Source organism: Amblyomma americanum, chromosome 4 (assembly GCF_052857255.1).
Source record: "Amblyomma americanum isolate KBUSLIRL-KWMA chromosome 4, ASM5285725v1, whole genome shotgun sequence".
In the NCBI taxonomy this organism is placed as follows: domain Eukaryota; kingdom Metazoa; phylum Arthropoda; class Arachnida; order Ixodida; family Ixodidae; genus Amblyomma; species Amblyomma americanum.
This window is the reverse complement of record NC_135500.1, coordinates 19,490,097-19,505,957: the sequence shown is the minus strand read 5'-3', so window position 1 is coordinate 19,505,957 and position 15,861 is coordinate 19,490,097. Positions and strand designations below refer to the sequence as shown.

The window sequence follows — 15,861 nt, the reverse complement described above, 5'->3', positions numbered from 1 at the left end:
TGGACGATTGCTCGGTGGCCCCAGGTAGTGTCAAGGACTAGAAGACGACAAAGTGGGCAGTAGCGCGGCACGGAGCGCTCGCGCTAGGCCCACCGCTATTAAATCATTCCATCGCCATCTGTCATGTAGTCGTGCTTTCACCTGCTTGCCGTCACGTAACATTTGGTGGAGGTGCGGAGTTCATCCCTATCGTGGTCCTGGAGCTTCGGCGTCCTGCTTGTGCCATGGTCGTCGGTCGTATGTTCCTCTCTGCACCGTCCAGCAGTGCCCCAGCCCAGCAGGCCAGAACCGACCACGCCATTCACCCCAGCCCCGTCCCCCGCCCCGACCAGAAGACACGACGACATGACAACGCCGCCGCAACTGGAACCTATGACCCCACCGACCCCAGAAGCCGCCAACATATTCGAACACAGCCCCTGCCCATGCCGTTCGGTGTGTTCGTGGGCCTCGGCCGTCGGCTCAAGGTGACCTACGCACGGCCCGGAAGCTTCCTGGACCAGAGCTCATTTGATCATGATCTGCTCATCTCTTTCATCGTGACGGCAAGCCCTGCATCTTCTTCTCTTCTGTGTTCATCGCTCCTGTCACGCCCATCGTCACGTCCTACGTTTGGTCTTCACGGACATTCTTCTAGTTCGCGCGATCGGGACGATCGCTCGGTGGCCCCGGGTAGTGTCATGGACCAGGAGACGACAAAGTGGGCAGTGGCGCGGCACGGAGCGCTCGCGCTAGGTCCGCCGCCATTAAATCATTCCATCGCCATCTGTCATGTAGTTGTGCTTTCACCTGCTTGCCATCACGTAATAATATGACGGTCCTGAACGACCTGAATTATTACACCAGAATCAGCAACAGTGTCTCCAGAGGCACTAATCCGGATCTCATGTTTACTTGCAGGGTACACAAAGCTGACTGGAGGCGAACAGAACATACGCTCGGTAGTGATCACTACGTCATTGCTACCACCATAGGCACACCCAAGGTTAGGCTAAAAAAGCCACGTCGCATAACTGTCTGGGATGAAATAAGGACTTTAAGACAAGAGCGGCAAGCCGGGCGGCCTTTGAAGATCATGGATATCGAGACCTGGTCGCTTGCGCTAGCAAAGGACATAGAGGCGTGTACCAAAAAAATCCCAGAGGAGCTACAAGAAGTTGAGGTAGACAGTAGATTAGTGAAACTCTGGGAAAGCAGAGTAGCAATAACCACGAAACGACAGAAGAACAAGACAAACAGTAAGCTCAAGTTCAAAATAGTGGAGTATCGAGAAACACAGCGAGCAACTAACCAGACAGAAGTGTGTACAAATATGCAGCCAAATGAGAGGCAAACTAGGCCACCGTCAAACCTGGCAGCTTCTAAGGCATCTGCTTAATTCAAACGCTAGCAAATCTGAAATGCATAAGAGACTGACCATGATCTCACAACAGTATGAAGGAACCGATGCAGAGTTATTTTCACACCTAAAAAATATATACATACCCCAACACCCGTGCAAAACTCTACCAGAGTACAAAGGCAGCAAAAACAACGAGATAGGCGTGGACCTAACTGTAGTGGAAGTCAGAGCTGCGGCTGTGGAACTAAAAACCGCATCAGCAGCAGCAGGACTAGACAGAATCACAAATAAGACGTTGAGAAACCTAGATGAGGACTCCATAGAAGCACTCACCTGCTATATGAACGAGTGCTGGAAAAGCGGCAAATTACCGAACTCGTAGAAAATAGCGAAAATCATCCTCATTCCGAAACCAGGCAAACTGCTGAGCCTAGAACATCTTAGACCAATCTTTCTGACATCCTATGTAGGGAAGCTACTGGAGCATGTAGTGTTAAACAGGCTCACAAAACACATAGAAGGCAACGAGCTTCTACCGGCAACCATGGTAGGCTTCTGGCCCAGTCTATCTACGCAGGACGTCATGTTGCAGCTCAAAGAATACATTATGGTCCCCAATACCCCTGCTAAAGACAGAGCCACCTTAGCATTGGATCTGACGAAAGCTTTCTACAATGTAGAACACGAAGCATGCTAGCGGGGTTACAGGCTATCAACCCAGGCAAAAGAGCATACAACTACGTTGAAGACTTCCTCTCAAGCAGGCAAGCAATCGTCAATATGGGAGACTTATACCCCTGTCACACGGGCACATGTAAGGCCTTAGGAATTCAGGTCCTTTGCCCCAAAGGCACCTGACGTGCATCTACACGGAAAAGTGTCGAGACCTTTGCGAAAAAGGGTCCGTAGCCGCAAAGGCTGCCGACAGCGGCCTTAAAGTTGCTTAAAGGAGCAACCCAGACTGCAGCGCCAGCTAGCGAGCTCAAAGGATAAAAAATTGACGCAATATTTAGTTTTGAAAACGTAAAAGAATCTTATTTAATGGTCAATTTTGCGTTACAGTGCACTTAACCGTAGAGGAGGATGACTTAAGACATCTACACTGCTAAGAAAGGACTTGAACGCATTTCAGCAGCCGCATCGACACACGCATGCTTGCGCTTCTCGCTTTGCTGTTTTTTCTTCGTTTGCTCTTCATGGCAATTACACAATTCGTTCTAACATCTTGCGGTTCGTCGCTCATGATTTCGGCAGCACGCTAACCAGGCACAACCTAATTTCTTTGAAATACGCACAAGGACATAAGCAACAAAGCACGCTTCTCACACACAACAAGGAGCAGAACGGAAAAATGCGCCTACTGTGGTCGGACCGGGAACGATGAAAAAAAAAGAAACTTTTGTTTCAAAATATCTGTTTCTCACCGTCAGAACGCTCGTTTATTATCGTGGTAGCTACTTTTTCAAACATACACGAAAGCACTCTTATCCTCTTAGCTGAAGTGCTAAAGTCTGCTTTAATTTCATAATGTTACTAGTGCCGCTTCACACACAGCGGTGACTTTTGGCATTCACGGAGGCCGCGCTCTAGCTCCTTTGGATTTGCCGTGTAGCAGCGCCGCTGCTCCTTTTCGGTTTCCTCCTTTAGTACATTAAGACAACTTTACGGCAAAGGCCGTGAAGAAGTCCCGTGTGACAGGGGTATTAGCTACAGACACGATAGAACTGGGCAGTAGGGACACCCCGCAAGGGGCAGCACAATCACCGCTCCTATTCAATTTAGCCTTGCTAGAGATCCCAGAACGATTAAAACAGATACCAAACCTATATCAAAGCATGTACGTGGACGATATTACGCTATGAATAAAGAAAGGCAGCAACGCGAAAGTAGAAGCGTAACAAGCAGGTGCCAACATAGTAATTGAAGTTGCTAAAAAAGCCGGACTGGCCTGTTCTCCTTCCAAATCCGAGCTGCTCATCATCACCCCCATGGGCAGGGAAAGTCATCAGAACAAAATCAAACTCAGGATAGACAGTCTTGACATACCAACGGCCAAAGAAGTCAGGATCTTGGGAATGTGACAGCAAAGCAATAGGCAAAACTCCACGTTCATCAGAAATATGACTAACTGCATTGACCAAACAGCTAGGCTCATCAAGAGAGTCACCGGCAAAAACAAAGGACTAAAAGAAAAAGAAACGATGAGGTTAGGAAAAGCCTTTGTGCTCAGCCGTATATGCTACGCACTCCCATATCTCAGATTCACGCAAAAGGAAAGAAATAGGATAGAAGGATAGATGCTCTAATACGCAGGGCATACAAAATGGCTCTGAGATTACCACCCAACACCCCAGCAACTAGGCTCATGGGACTAGGCGTGATCAATATATCGGAAGAACTCATTGAGGCGCAGTTGACAGGACAGATAACACGACTATCCAAAATTGTAGCCGGCAGAAAAATTCTAGAAAGTGTTAACGTAAAATGCAGGCAAAACTCATCTCAAATCATGGATCTCGATGGGGAGATAAGGGGAGGCATCACAATACCACCCTTCCCAAAAAACATGCACCCCTCGCACAACATCAGCAGAAGGAAAGCCTGCGCGGCAAATATGCACAGTAAACTTAAAGACAACAAGTCAGGGCTGTATGTCGACGATGGCGAATACAGGCACAAAGAGGCATATGTTGTGGCTATAGCTGACAACAAAGGAGGACGCATAGCAGCTGCGACCATACCAGCGAAAAGTCCAGAAGAAGCAGAAGAAGCAACAATAGCATATGCCATGTGTTTAAAAGTCTGGCAGAAAAAGACCATAATAAGCGAGTCAAAAACTGCTATAAATAACTTTATAAAAGGCAGAGTACACACCCCCCATCTGCAAAACTAATTAGCAAGTACCACCCAGAAACTTAAATCAAACTAATATGGACCCCCGCACACTCAGGCCTCCCAGGAAACGTGAAGGTCAACAACATTGCCCGAGAACTAACTATCCGGGCAGGACCAGGCGTGTTCCCAAACCATGGGGCAAGATCAGCGAGGGATCATCTACTTACTCAACTTTGGTGAAATCACGACTTTCTATCAAAGGAGCACAATGGAATATCCCTCTCCCAGCCCCACGCTCACGCAGTAGCAAGCAACCACTCTCAGGCAGCTCCAAACACGCACATTTCCCTGCCCCGCAATACTAGCCAAAATTCACCCAGATATATACTCTGCAGAATGCAAAAGCTGTGGAGAGTATGTTACCTCAACCACATCATGTGGGCCTGCAGTAAGAACCCTTTCAGCCAAATAACCACAGAGGAGCAGTGGGAGACCGCACTGTGCAGCTCGGACCTGTGGCAACAAAAGTTGCTTGCAGGGGGAGCTGACCAGGTCACCGAGATCCAAGAGGTTTAAGGCCACCAAGCGACAGTAGCCCAGCTGTGCCAGAAGGTAGCCTTCTTCTTCAGACTCAAATAAAGTTTATTCTCTCTCCCTGATTGCTGCGTTTGGACTTCAAAAAAAAAATTTTTTTCGCACATTGCGTGTGTGGGCCGCGCCCTCAAAATTGGCCCTCAAATCTGGAATAAAAGTGCGGCCCTTACGCTTGTTTATACGGTAAGTGACTCTGACCAGCAAAAATCCTTACTATATCAGTTGTTGATCATGGCTGATGGCATGGCTCTGAGGATGCTCTCTGGTAATTTATTGGCTGCTTAATAAACACAGTGTTGGTTTATGAAAGAAACACTCACAAATACCCTCCATCCGCTCTTATTGTCCCATTATGTGATAATTATTTATTTTGACTTATCACATTTCATCTTATCACGTTTTCGATTTTGTTTACGTCTTGAGGAAGTAGTGCATTTGCACAAATACAATGCGGCTACGCATATAACGCGAGTTTGCTTTCATGTGAAAACAGAAGTTTAGCGTGAACACGCCGTCATTTTCCGCAGCCTCAGAGTTGTTTAAGAGGCAACAGTTTTACGCGCGACACATTCGAGGCGCTGCGGTACTGCTCGCGCAGTGCCGCCGCTTCCCTGTGCTTCGTGCTGCGAATGGTCGCCCCCTTTTCTTCCTTTCACCGCATTTTTAATGTCCTTCTTTTTCAGCGACTTGCGCCTCCTCTTTTCTGCGTTCATAGCCCGCTTTACTTTTTTTTCTTTTCTGCACGCTTTGCCTCACAATCACGGCTTCTGAGTCTGGTGGCGAAGCTATCTCAAAGAGCGCCATTTTATCGTCTTTAGTATGCATTTACCTCCGAATGTCGGCCTCGCGCGTGCCGCGTTGTCATCATTCCGCAGGAGGTACGTCGCCACGGCCAGACCCTCTTTACTGTAACCGAAAAAAATGTACAGTCGTTTATGGGAGGTAAAATGGGACTGCAGTTTCACTTTACTATATTCAAGTTTACTATAGCGGTGTTCTACTGTATTTATTTTTACTCCTACTGTCCCAAGCAGGAGGGGAAATTCAGCAATAAGGCATGATAATGCAAAACACAATTCAAACTCTTGAATACGATTCTGCCTGTAGCAGTGTTACACAAGTAATTTCTTGCACTAGCACAATAGCTAACCAAACAAATGAACAAAAAAAACAACGGCATATATTAAATTACATACAGGTGAGCAGATCGCTGTGCCAAACAACAAAAGTATCACAAACATCACAGAATGGAGGAATTTGAAATACAAATAAAAATTTGATTGCAAGCACCCCTTATGTTTGAGCTAGTGTATGGAAGAAAAAAAATTTTCGAACTCTTCTGAAAATTAATTTATAGTACGTGCTTAAAAAACTTTATGTGAAATTTTGTTTTAGAAAATATTGGATAATAACATATACGATAATAAATATTGGAGAATTAGTGACCATTACTATATTTAATAGATAATATCCAGTAATAATAACTGAACGATATATAGTTTGCTTTAGGCATTTAACTTTATAGTTCGAAACAATATTATACCACAATTTTTATCAATCTAGAATTGCCAGCTCCTAAAAGTCTTTCAGGAAAATTTTTAGTAAAATCAGCGTTGATGTTTTTTGAATCTCTGTCAAAGCTTGCATTTTTTTAAATTTTTTAAATTACAGATGATTTCAGTGCCCAATTAAAAATAATCTGACTGGTCTAGAAGTGCAAATATTGTCTGATGGCAGTAAAAATTAATACTGAGAAAATATTTCAGCCTCAAGTTCCTATTCCTTCTTATCCTGTTGTTGTCCTAAAAACTGCCATTATTGGAATACGTTACTTTTTCCATAATTTTTGTGATTTTTTGTTGCAAAACTATAGGAGCCAAAATATGTTTTTGCACTACTTCCAACAGAAAAGATTGCATACAATTACTGCAAAAGTACTCGGGTTCCACAAAGTTTTTCCTTTATGCAGAGATTAAACAGGCGATTTTACAAAACAGCCGAAGCCACATTTTCAGTCTCTTGTGATATGCGATGTTTAAAAAAAAAACTACAGTATTTCTTGAAAAATTAAGTACGATTCCTTTGTGTCAACAAATTTGCCCGTCACATATAAAAAATTTTTTGAAAACTGAAGTTTGTCAAGAAATATCGATTACCATTCTAATCCGAACACACAAGACAAGTCCTCTTGTTGGAACATTGGTAAGCACCGAGAGGCTTTCCCCTCCCTTGTTCACTTTGTGTATGTCAAGAACCCATCTGCGTGCCCTCTCTCTACCATGGACTCCATATACCGTATTTGCTCGTATAATTTGCTCCCTTTTTTTATTCCTAAAATTAAGGCTTCAAAAAGGGAATGTACATGGTATATTTCCACATAGTCGAAATCACAACTCATTCCACTCCCTGGACACAAAAAAAGCTGACTCCAACTATTAGTCGATGCATACCACCCCCTGTCTTGGCCCCAGACCCACGTTACATAGTCCCCTGCGTGATGGCAGGACTGCGTGCGCGCAGCTCAAACCAGTAAGCACGCAGCGATACAAGCATAGCCAGCAGTCAGAGGCAAATGGAAATACGGGGCGATAAAACAGCGCCCTCTCATGTGGCCTGGCTGAGTAGCAGCAAACAGAATAGCCAATCACTTGGTAGTTTTGGATTTTGGCTTGACACATGCTTCAGAGGTTACTGGAAGTTTCCTGTCTCAGCTGTCTTACAGGAAAGCAATCGCTGGCGTGAGCAAGCTAGGTAAACAGTGTGCAATTGACTTATTTTTACTGGAAGCAGTTTACAAATGATTTACCGACTTTTTTGGCGTCACTCATTTGCCTTTCGTAGCCACACGTGGTGCAGATCTTCCCAAGCCTGCCTTGCATGCACACGCGTGGTACATGCTGCTGCGCTTCCGCAACAGGGAGCGCAAAATATGCACATAAATGTTTTTTTTTTTCAATTCGGGTAAAAATTTGGGGGTGAGCAAATTATGCGCGGCCGCAAATTGCGCGAGTAAATACAGTAGGTTGTGGGAGAGTTACCACAAGTACTTGTGGCCCGAGAAATGTCTGGACTTTTGTGTTATCTTTTTGTACAGAGTAGTATTGCGAGTAAGTACTAAAGCAGTGCATGCATTCTGGGATGGGGAGGCTATAATTATCTGTGGCCATGTCAGCAATGAATTATGTTGTGTCTGTACATTTGTGGGCATACATGGAATGTGTTCCCAGCATGATGCTATGCCTTGGTTGAATCTGTGGTATGCAACGTTACAGCTCATTTTTGTCAATACTGTGGCGACCATTCATTCTGCGCACACCCACATCTGCCACCTATCCCAAATTTTCACTAAACCTCCCAATGTAGGACAACCTTAATTCTCTCCAAAATTGTCCCGAATTCTGTTTGCATTATTTTCTGCAAAGGGAACTTGCTGCATGCAGTACAGGTGAACCATAATCGCTGTCACATGCATGTTTTGTGTCCGAAGGACCGCAACCGCTAGGAAATTTTTCAGACTTTGAAAATTCGGATTTGTTCCTACTTTTATATCAAGCCGCCAGCTTTGCAGTGGCCTAATGCATGTTTGTGATGAATTTTTAGAGAGGAGCAAAGTCCGAAAGTTTACGAGGGTGCTGCTGCAAGGGTTAGTTGGTGTAACTGACAAAGAGGGGAACAATGCAAGCAAAGGACAAGGTAGAGATGAACGACACAGGCGATGTCTAACAACTGAATTTCTGTTATGTTACAGTTATGTTATGTCATGTTATGTTATGCTGCAGCTTTTTGTCATATTACACCAACTAGCCCACAACAACACCCTCGTGAACTTCATTTTTTTCTACAACGGGCACTGCCTTCCCCTCCTATTTCCTCTCGAGTCCAGTTGTGTGCACCAATTTTCTAATCACCGTCATATGTAGGGCAAGGCTTTTTACATGTTCAGCCAAGAATTCACACCTGCCACCATAGCCTTGACGTTGGGACTGTTCTCGCCCTGCCAAGGACAACGCGTTGGCTCAGTGGTGACGTGCATGAAATGTGTGGCAAAGAGCTCACAGTAAACCTCATTTCATTCTCACGCATAAAACGCGAAGAACTAAGGAAAAAAATATTTTACTTTTTTTTGCAATTAATCATCACCATCGTCATCAGCCTGACTACACCCACTGCAGGGCAAAAGCCTCTCCCACGTCTCTCCAATTAACCCTCTCCTTCTCCAGCCGCATGCACCCTATGGCTGCAAGCTGCTTAATCTCATCCGCCCACCTTCTGCCACCCCCTGCTACGCTTACTTTCTCTTGGAATCCACTCCGTTACCCTTTAGGACCAGCGGTTGTCTTGCCCTGCCCAAGCCCATTTCTTCCTCTTTATTTCGACTGATTAACTCACGTTTGTTCCATCACCCACTCTGCCTGCTTCCAGTCTCTAAACTTTACGCCTATCATTTTTCTTTCCATGGCTCGCTGTGTTGTCCTTAACTTAAGATGAACCCTTTTCGTTAGCCTCCACGCTTCTGCCTCGTAGGTGAGTACTGGTAACTTACAGCTATTGTACACTATTTCTTGAAGGATATTCGTGAACTGTCATTCAGGATATGAGGGAACTTGCCATATGCGCTCCACCCCATTCTTATCCTTCTAGTTATTAATACATTGCAATTAATACATCACATTTTATCTATTGTTGCTGTTAACAAGCACTTCTTTGTTTCCCACATATTTTTGTTTATGGGGAATGCCAATATTTTAAGTCGGGTATTAATATCAAAATCTTTAGCCACTTGAAAAAACAATGTTTAACCTTGTGTTTGGAACATGATAACCGTAGTCAATTATGCATTATAAACCTGCATATAACTAAAGTTTTTGCGTACTTACTCTTTAAAGGTGCACTAAAGATATCCCTCATAGCCTGTGTTGCTTTGGGACGTTAAACCCCCATAAACCAAACCAAAGGTACACTAAAGAGGAATCTGAACTCCTCTTTTTACCACGGCAGCTCGATCTACACGTTCCGAGCATTCTTAGAAACTTCGAATTATTGTCCTATGCAGCCGATTTCCCTAATTTATATCGGATTAAATGTCCCGGCTCCCGCCTTTTTCTTTAACTCAACACTTTAGGTAGGAGGAGCCAGCCAACGCATGGAGTGCCTTTCAGCCAGTCTTGTGGCGGCTTGCCGCTCTGCCATCGGTGAAATGATACGTAAATCAGAGTCCACGCGTATTTCTATTTCTGCGGGCCTTACTTGCGGCTATGTTGTGTGCACCTAAAACTATTTATTCACAGAAATCTAAAAAAAAAAAAACGAAAGCGAAGCTGCCACGGGACTGGCGAAAGGCACTCAACGCATTGCTTGACTCCTCCTACCTTCAGCATTGAGTTCAAAAAAAGACGGGAGCCGGGACGTTCAATCTGATTTAAATCAGGGAAATCGGCCACACAGTACAATAATTCGAAGTTTCTAAGAACGGTCGGAACTTGTAGATCGAGTTCCTGCAATAAAATGACAACTTCAGATTCCCCTTTAGTACACCTTTAAGTACTCGCATCATGCGCAAAGTGCAGCACAAATGCTAAACTTAGCATTAGAAATCGTTCGTACATTTAACCTGCAGACACAAGCTTGCCAGGTGCCGCCGCGGTGGCTCAGTGGTTATGGCGCCCGGCTCCTGACCCGAAAGATGCGGGTTAGATCCCGGCCGTGGCGATTTAATTTCGATGGAGGCGAAATTCTAGAGGCCCATGTACTGTACGATGTCAGTGCACACTAAAGAACCCCAGGTGGTCGAAATTTCCGGACCCTTCACTACGGCATCTCTCATAGCCTTAAGCCCGTTTCACATGCAAGCGAACCACTCGCGAACTCCGCCGCCGCGGCGCATACACCCTCTCTCAAGCGGCGGAGGAAGCCCCAGCGGCTGGAGCGGCGAGGTTCGGGCAAGTTGGAAATTTTCGCTGCGGCGACGCGGCAGCACCGCATCTCAACCAATGACGGCCCGGCGTTGCCACGCGAGTTTGTACGCTGCACGTACAAACTTTTGTTTAGAAAAGAAATTGTATAAAATGCTGTTTAATGCTTAAAACATAATAATTATATTTATTTAAATAAACTGTGAAAAGAAATGACAAAATAATGCTTTTATATTACGCTTTTTTTGGTGTTTGCAGGTCACCAAAACCGGTTGCAGGCGCATATCTTTTGCCAGCAACATTGGTTTTTGCAGCGGTAGGAAACGCGGAGCGGCGATGCATGTGAAACGAAAGCTCGCGAACCGCTTCGCAGCGCCGCGCCGCTGTTCGCTCTGTTTGCCAATTCGCTTGCATGTGAACCGCCCTTTAGTCACATTGGGACGTTAAAATGCCCTAAACTCAAACTCGAACCCAAGGACACCGCCTGTGACATTGTGGAGCCTTATGGAAGGCTGTAAAGCATATGTCATAGACAATTTCATCTATCTCGCATCTTTGCCCCTGATGACCCATCTGAAACAGTGGGGCCTAGCAGCCGTCAAGGTCCCTGCGGTTCTCACCACCAAGACTGAGCCAAAGCAGGGATGCACCGTAGGCAAGCAGAAGCTGAAGGAGCCATGAAGGTATTGCACCAGCAATTCCAGCACAGTTGTGGTGTCACTGTGAGTGACTGTCGCTGCAGGACCACAGTGTTGTGCAGTGACACCTCGCAGCACTATTAACACTGGCTTGCCATGGTAACCTGCAGGAGTTGTTTTCGACCGCACCGGCTGCTGCTAGATTTCATATTACATTGCTGTAACCAGGGCCTCAATTCTTCTCACGATGCTCTAAATAGCCGTTCATTGATGCTTAGCGTGATTTCCAGGTGATTGAGGCACCCAGCCAGCACAAACCGCTGTGCATCTAGATTGCACCTGTACTCAAATCAGGCACTCACAGTGGATATGTTTTTACAGCGAAAGATCATGTGCAGCATCATCATTATTAATGAAACATTCAAAGAAGGCCCATCTCGTCAATAGATCTTGTGTAGGATAATGTCCTTCTGCCGGGAAGGAAGGGGAACAAGTGCGCCATGTGCATGTTCTCAAGGGGATACATCCTTGCACTGTGCCCAGCGTTGGGGGTGCTCAGACTGCATTGGTGTGCCTGGTGGCAGCACTGGCAGGAGGTGGAGAGAGTGAACAATGACACTCTACCCCTTGCCATAACCTGCGCATCTGCTTCTTCTCAACTGTTATTTTCTCTGGCACCTTTCCAAAGGTGGGCTGTTTCATCATCGCTAATTCGACACCTGCACAGAGCCTTGACTGAATGTGTACTGTAGTGAGTGCCACTGCCTAGAGATGGCACCACAAAGCGTACTGCCAAAGTGCAGTGCCCTTCTGGCAGCTGACCAAGCGAGAGGTAGGTCTTGGTGATGCTGTTGTACTGGTTGCAAAGGAAACCAGTTAGCATCTGTGCACAGTCAGGCGCGACATCTGTGAATGGGCCTTCAATCTGGTTGACCGACATCTCTTTGTGTGCCACGATAAGGGATGATTCCATCCTCAACCCTTTTCCTGTGCAGCCACGCGCTGGAGTCGTACACGGCCATTCCGTTCAACAAGCGCACTCCGTGCCCACCCAACCCCATCCAGCGACCGGCCTACCAGGGGAGCAACCCCATCAGTGACATCTGGTCCCTGTATGCACTGCGCATCATCTGCAAGTACTTCAAAAGGTAGGACAGCTTCCTTCGTGACAGCTGGTGCTCTGCAGGAAAATGAGGCATGGCCTAATTGTACCCCGAGTGGGTGTGGGCCACCCTAGTGTAGTATTTGGACACCGTCGTAGGGGGGATGGTTCCATGGGGTATAATGCAGTGGATCATTAGGAAGGAAGCAGGGTTGATTGGAGACCAGCGAGGACCAGCCCCATGTCGTGCAGTGAATGTAGTGGCAGTGGTGGTGTTGATGAATGGTATCATATAGAACTCACTTTTTGAATGATGGAGAAGAACCAGTTTTTGGAACACAGGGGCATGACATGTGTGGCGTTGCAGATTCCTCACTAGGTCAGTGTCTTGAGAATCAGGCTCAAATACCTATTGCTATAATTTGCTTACTTGCGTGAAGTAGCTTGTGCATGTGTTGTTTAGTGTAGGTTGGGGAGAGTGGTGCATTCCTCTTGATTGCGCAGGGCTGTCTATGACCAGGGGGACGTGGAGGCCCGTTCCCACATGCACCTGGCGAGTGTCTATGCTGGCATTGGCTTTGGAAACGCTGGCGTCCACCTCTGGTGAGCACTGCAGTCTGGTTCCTCCTGCTGCCTTCTCTCACTTGTGGCACTCAGTCCTGTCATGGTGCACCTCTGTGGGTGCTTGCAGTGTATGGGGCAGTCTTTCATTGTTGCCATGTGCCAGCCAGTCTAGACACTGGCAGCTCCTCAAATGACCTGCACGTGCTTCAACTTGGAAAAATGGGGCAAAGCCATGACTAGAATGCTACAGATGGTACACAAAGGCATGACAGAGTGCATTCTTTCATGGAACTCTTGCTTTCAACAAGCCCCAGCCTGATTTCAAAGCGTTTGCAGTTCCTGTCTGCACTCTTTTCTCGGCTTCACTTTCAGCTCTGATGTTTGTTTCGTGGTCTTACTCCCTTGGATTGCATGTGTGGAAGTTGTCGGCAACTCTCTCCACATCAGTGGGGTGGAGAAATTTCTAGTGCGACAGCACTATAGGCCTCTTAACCTGGAATATGCCGGTGTGTGGGTGAAGCCTCTGAAGTCAGTCTTGTAATGAGGGAAATGGCGTGAAATAAACGGGACTTTGAATGAGGATGACCTTGGCCAACCTGGAGAAATAAAATAAATATTGTTCCGACTGGTTTTCGAAGCCATGGCAGCACTAACAGATCAGCTTTGCAGGCCACTGCACGAGAGCACTCTGCTATCGCTGCAGCCGATCACGCCTCATGCTAAACTGCAGCACACTCTCGTGCTGTGCATTGCATGTTGTCGTCTTCATCAACTTCCATCTGTGCTCAAGTCCCGAAAGGAAAGGAAATGCACTTTCAATCGTGCTTTCAGATACGTGGCATTGGTGTCCACTTGCAAAAACCTGCTTTCACATAATATTTCATGGTTAACAATGCTAAACCGCCAGCAATTTTTTTGCTTACTCTGGTGTTCAGTGGAGCAGGCGAGGCAGGAACCGAGCGCTCAGCTTGGCTATCTGACGCTGGCACATTGCATCTGCTATGCTGCGTTGTTTTTCTATCCCTTCTTTTAAGCAACGCTCTTACTCGTGCTCAGCTGGCTGCATGCGGCCTATTCTTCTGATGTGTGTATCAGCAAAATGCTGAGCACTGTGTTTGACAGCAGTGGTTGTCAAGACCATGGTTCCCGGTTACAGTGTCGTCAGTGGCATAATACAGTAATTCCTCTTTAAAACTTACCTGCTTAAACAATAGTTTCGTTTTAAAAGTAGTAAAGTCAAATCCTCAACTCAGCGCCTCCTTTTTGAAGCCTTAATTTAAAGAAATGATGTGCATGCACAGGTTACGCAAGTAAACAGGGTAAGTAGGTGATTTTATGCCATTTCGGCTAAGCCGTACTAGCATTTGGTACATACTTTTCCAAGCTTGGGCCAACTAGTTTAACGAGGTTTTACTTTCACATAAAGGAGTGTTAGGAAGGCAGAGGGAGACAATAGGTGTGGTGTGTCGGCTGGAATACTGTCGCCTGTTGTTAAATAAGGTGGGCATGAAAAGTGCTGCAAGCTGGGGCTATGCATCACGCCTGCGCCAACGACCCATGCTAACACAAGAGGCAGTCACTAGAGCCATGGTGACATAAATGCAGTACGCTTTCCACACTGAGCACCAGCCTCACCCAAGCTCTCACTGTGGTAACATGTCTAGTGGCCTCTTCATCGCACATGTTGTATGGTTTCTATTCACGCAGATGCCATTCTGGCTCTGATGTGATGTGCTCTACCCTTTGTTCAAGGTTTCAGTGTCTGGCCCACTGCCAGGGGCTCACATTTCTGTGTTCCCACGGATGATGACAGCACTTTGGGTTGGCCTTGCATTTTAAAATCCTACCCAACCTTTCTCTTGGCAGTACTTTGGAGGTTCCGAGCCCTTCAAGGAAAAGGCTGCTTACGTCGGTCTGAAGGACATGAAGCCAATCTGCAGTTGCTTTTGTCCCTGCTGTGTTTAATTATTTCACCCTCAGGGTATACTATGTGGCTTACCTTTCAGAGGGGGCAGAGCAGGTAAATGTGTGTACCAAGGAATGAATGTGCGTGAAGGTAAAAAAATTAGCTGCGGTTTAACTACTGCTAAACCCGGTTAGAGAGGGAAAACTGTGGTGTATCGGGCAAGTAGACGCGGCTTGGCATCTGTAACGTTGAGTGCGTTCCGGACACTGGGCAGGCAGTGCACCCACCCTGCCACCCTGGCAGTTAATGGTTGATCGTGAGAGGTTGGTCACCCATTCAACGCTGTGGCCTGTAGCTGCAGTGCAGCATTTCTGCCACAACGTTGTCAGCGCTAATGCCTGCAGCGCAGATCTCTCTCTCACCACCACTACATACCTCAAAAGGCAGTTGACGCATCCACTGACCCAGGGAGCCAGTTATGCGTCCTTCCTTTCCTCAAAATCATGGGCGTCTGGAACGTTTTCAACACCAATGCCAATGAACACATTAAACGCCGACGGCCTATAGAAACAAAGGCCGGCGGCGGCGGCAGAGTGACGTCATAGCTGTCACTTGGTTTCTCCTCGGTTGAAGGACAAACTCGTGCACACGACGAAGAAGCTACGGAGGGGAGAAGTAAAGCTTTCGCTTTAAAAGCTGATTATAGCAGCGGTGGCCTAGTCATATCAACATCCACCTCGCATGCAGGAGTTGTAAAGTTCAATCCACAAGTGTCACTTGGTACCCCTGGCGACACAGTGGGTACAAGCTTTCCGTTGGCCTGGTGTGTGGCTCCTTTGGGGTGAAATGCACAGAAAGTGGGTCTTTAACCCCACTTCTTGTAAAGAGAAATATCTTGTGCCATGGTGCTCTCACAAAGCTGCCCTTGCCCCATAAAAATTTTGTCGTCATCATCGTCATTAAAAAGC

General features: G+C 46.5%; 1 protein-coding gene across 1 annotated transcript in view; it reads left to right on the top strand.

Annotated features, from left to right (window-relative positions):
* The window catches only part of T3dh (Type III alcohol dehydrogenase), a 109,972-nt gene that overhangs the window by 58,026 nt on the left and 36,085 nt on the right, over positions 1-15,861 (top strand). The window contains exons 7-8 of the mRNA XM_077660755.1: positions 12,317-12,469; positions 12,928-13,026. Coding sequence (XP_077516881.1) covers positions 12,317-12,469; positions 12,928-13,026 — 252 coding nt within the window. The remainder of the gene's footprint in view (positions 1-12,316; positions 12,470-12,927; positions 13,027-15,861) is intronic.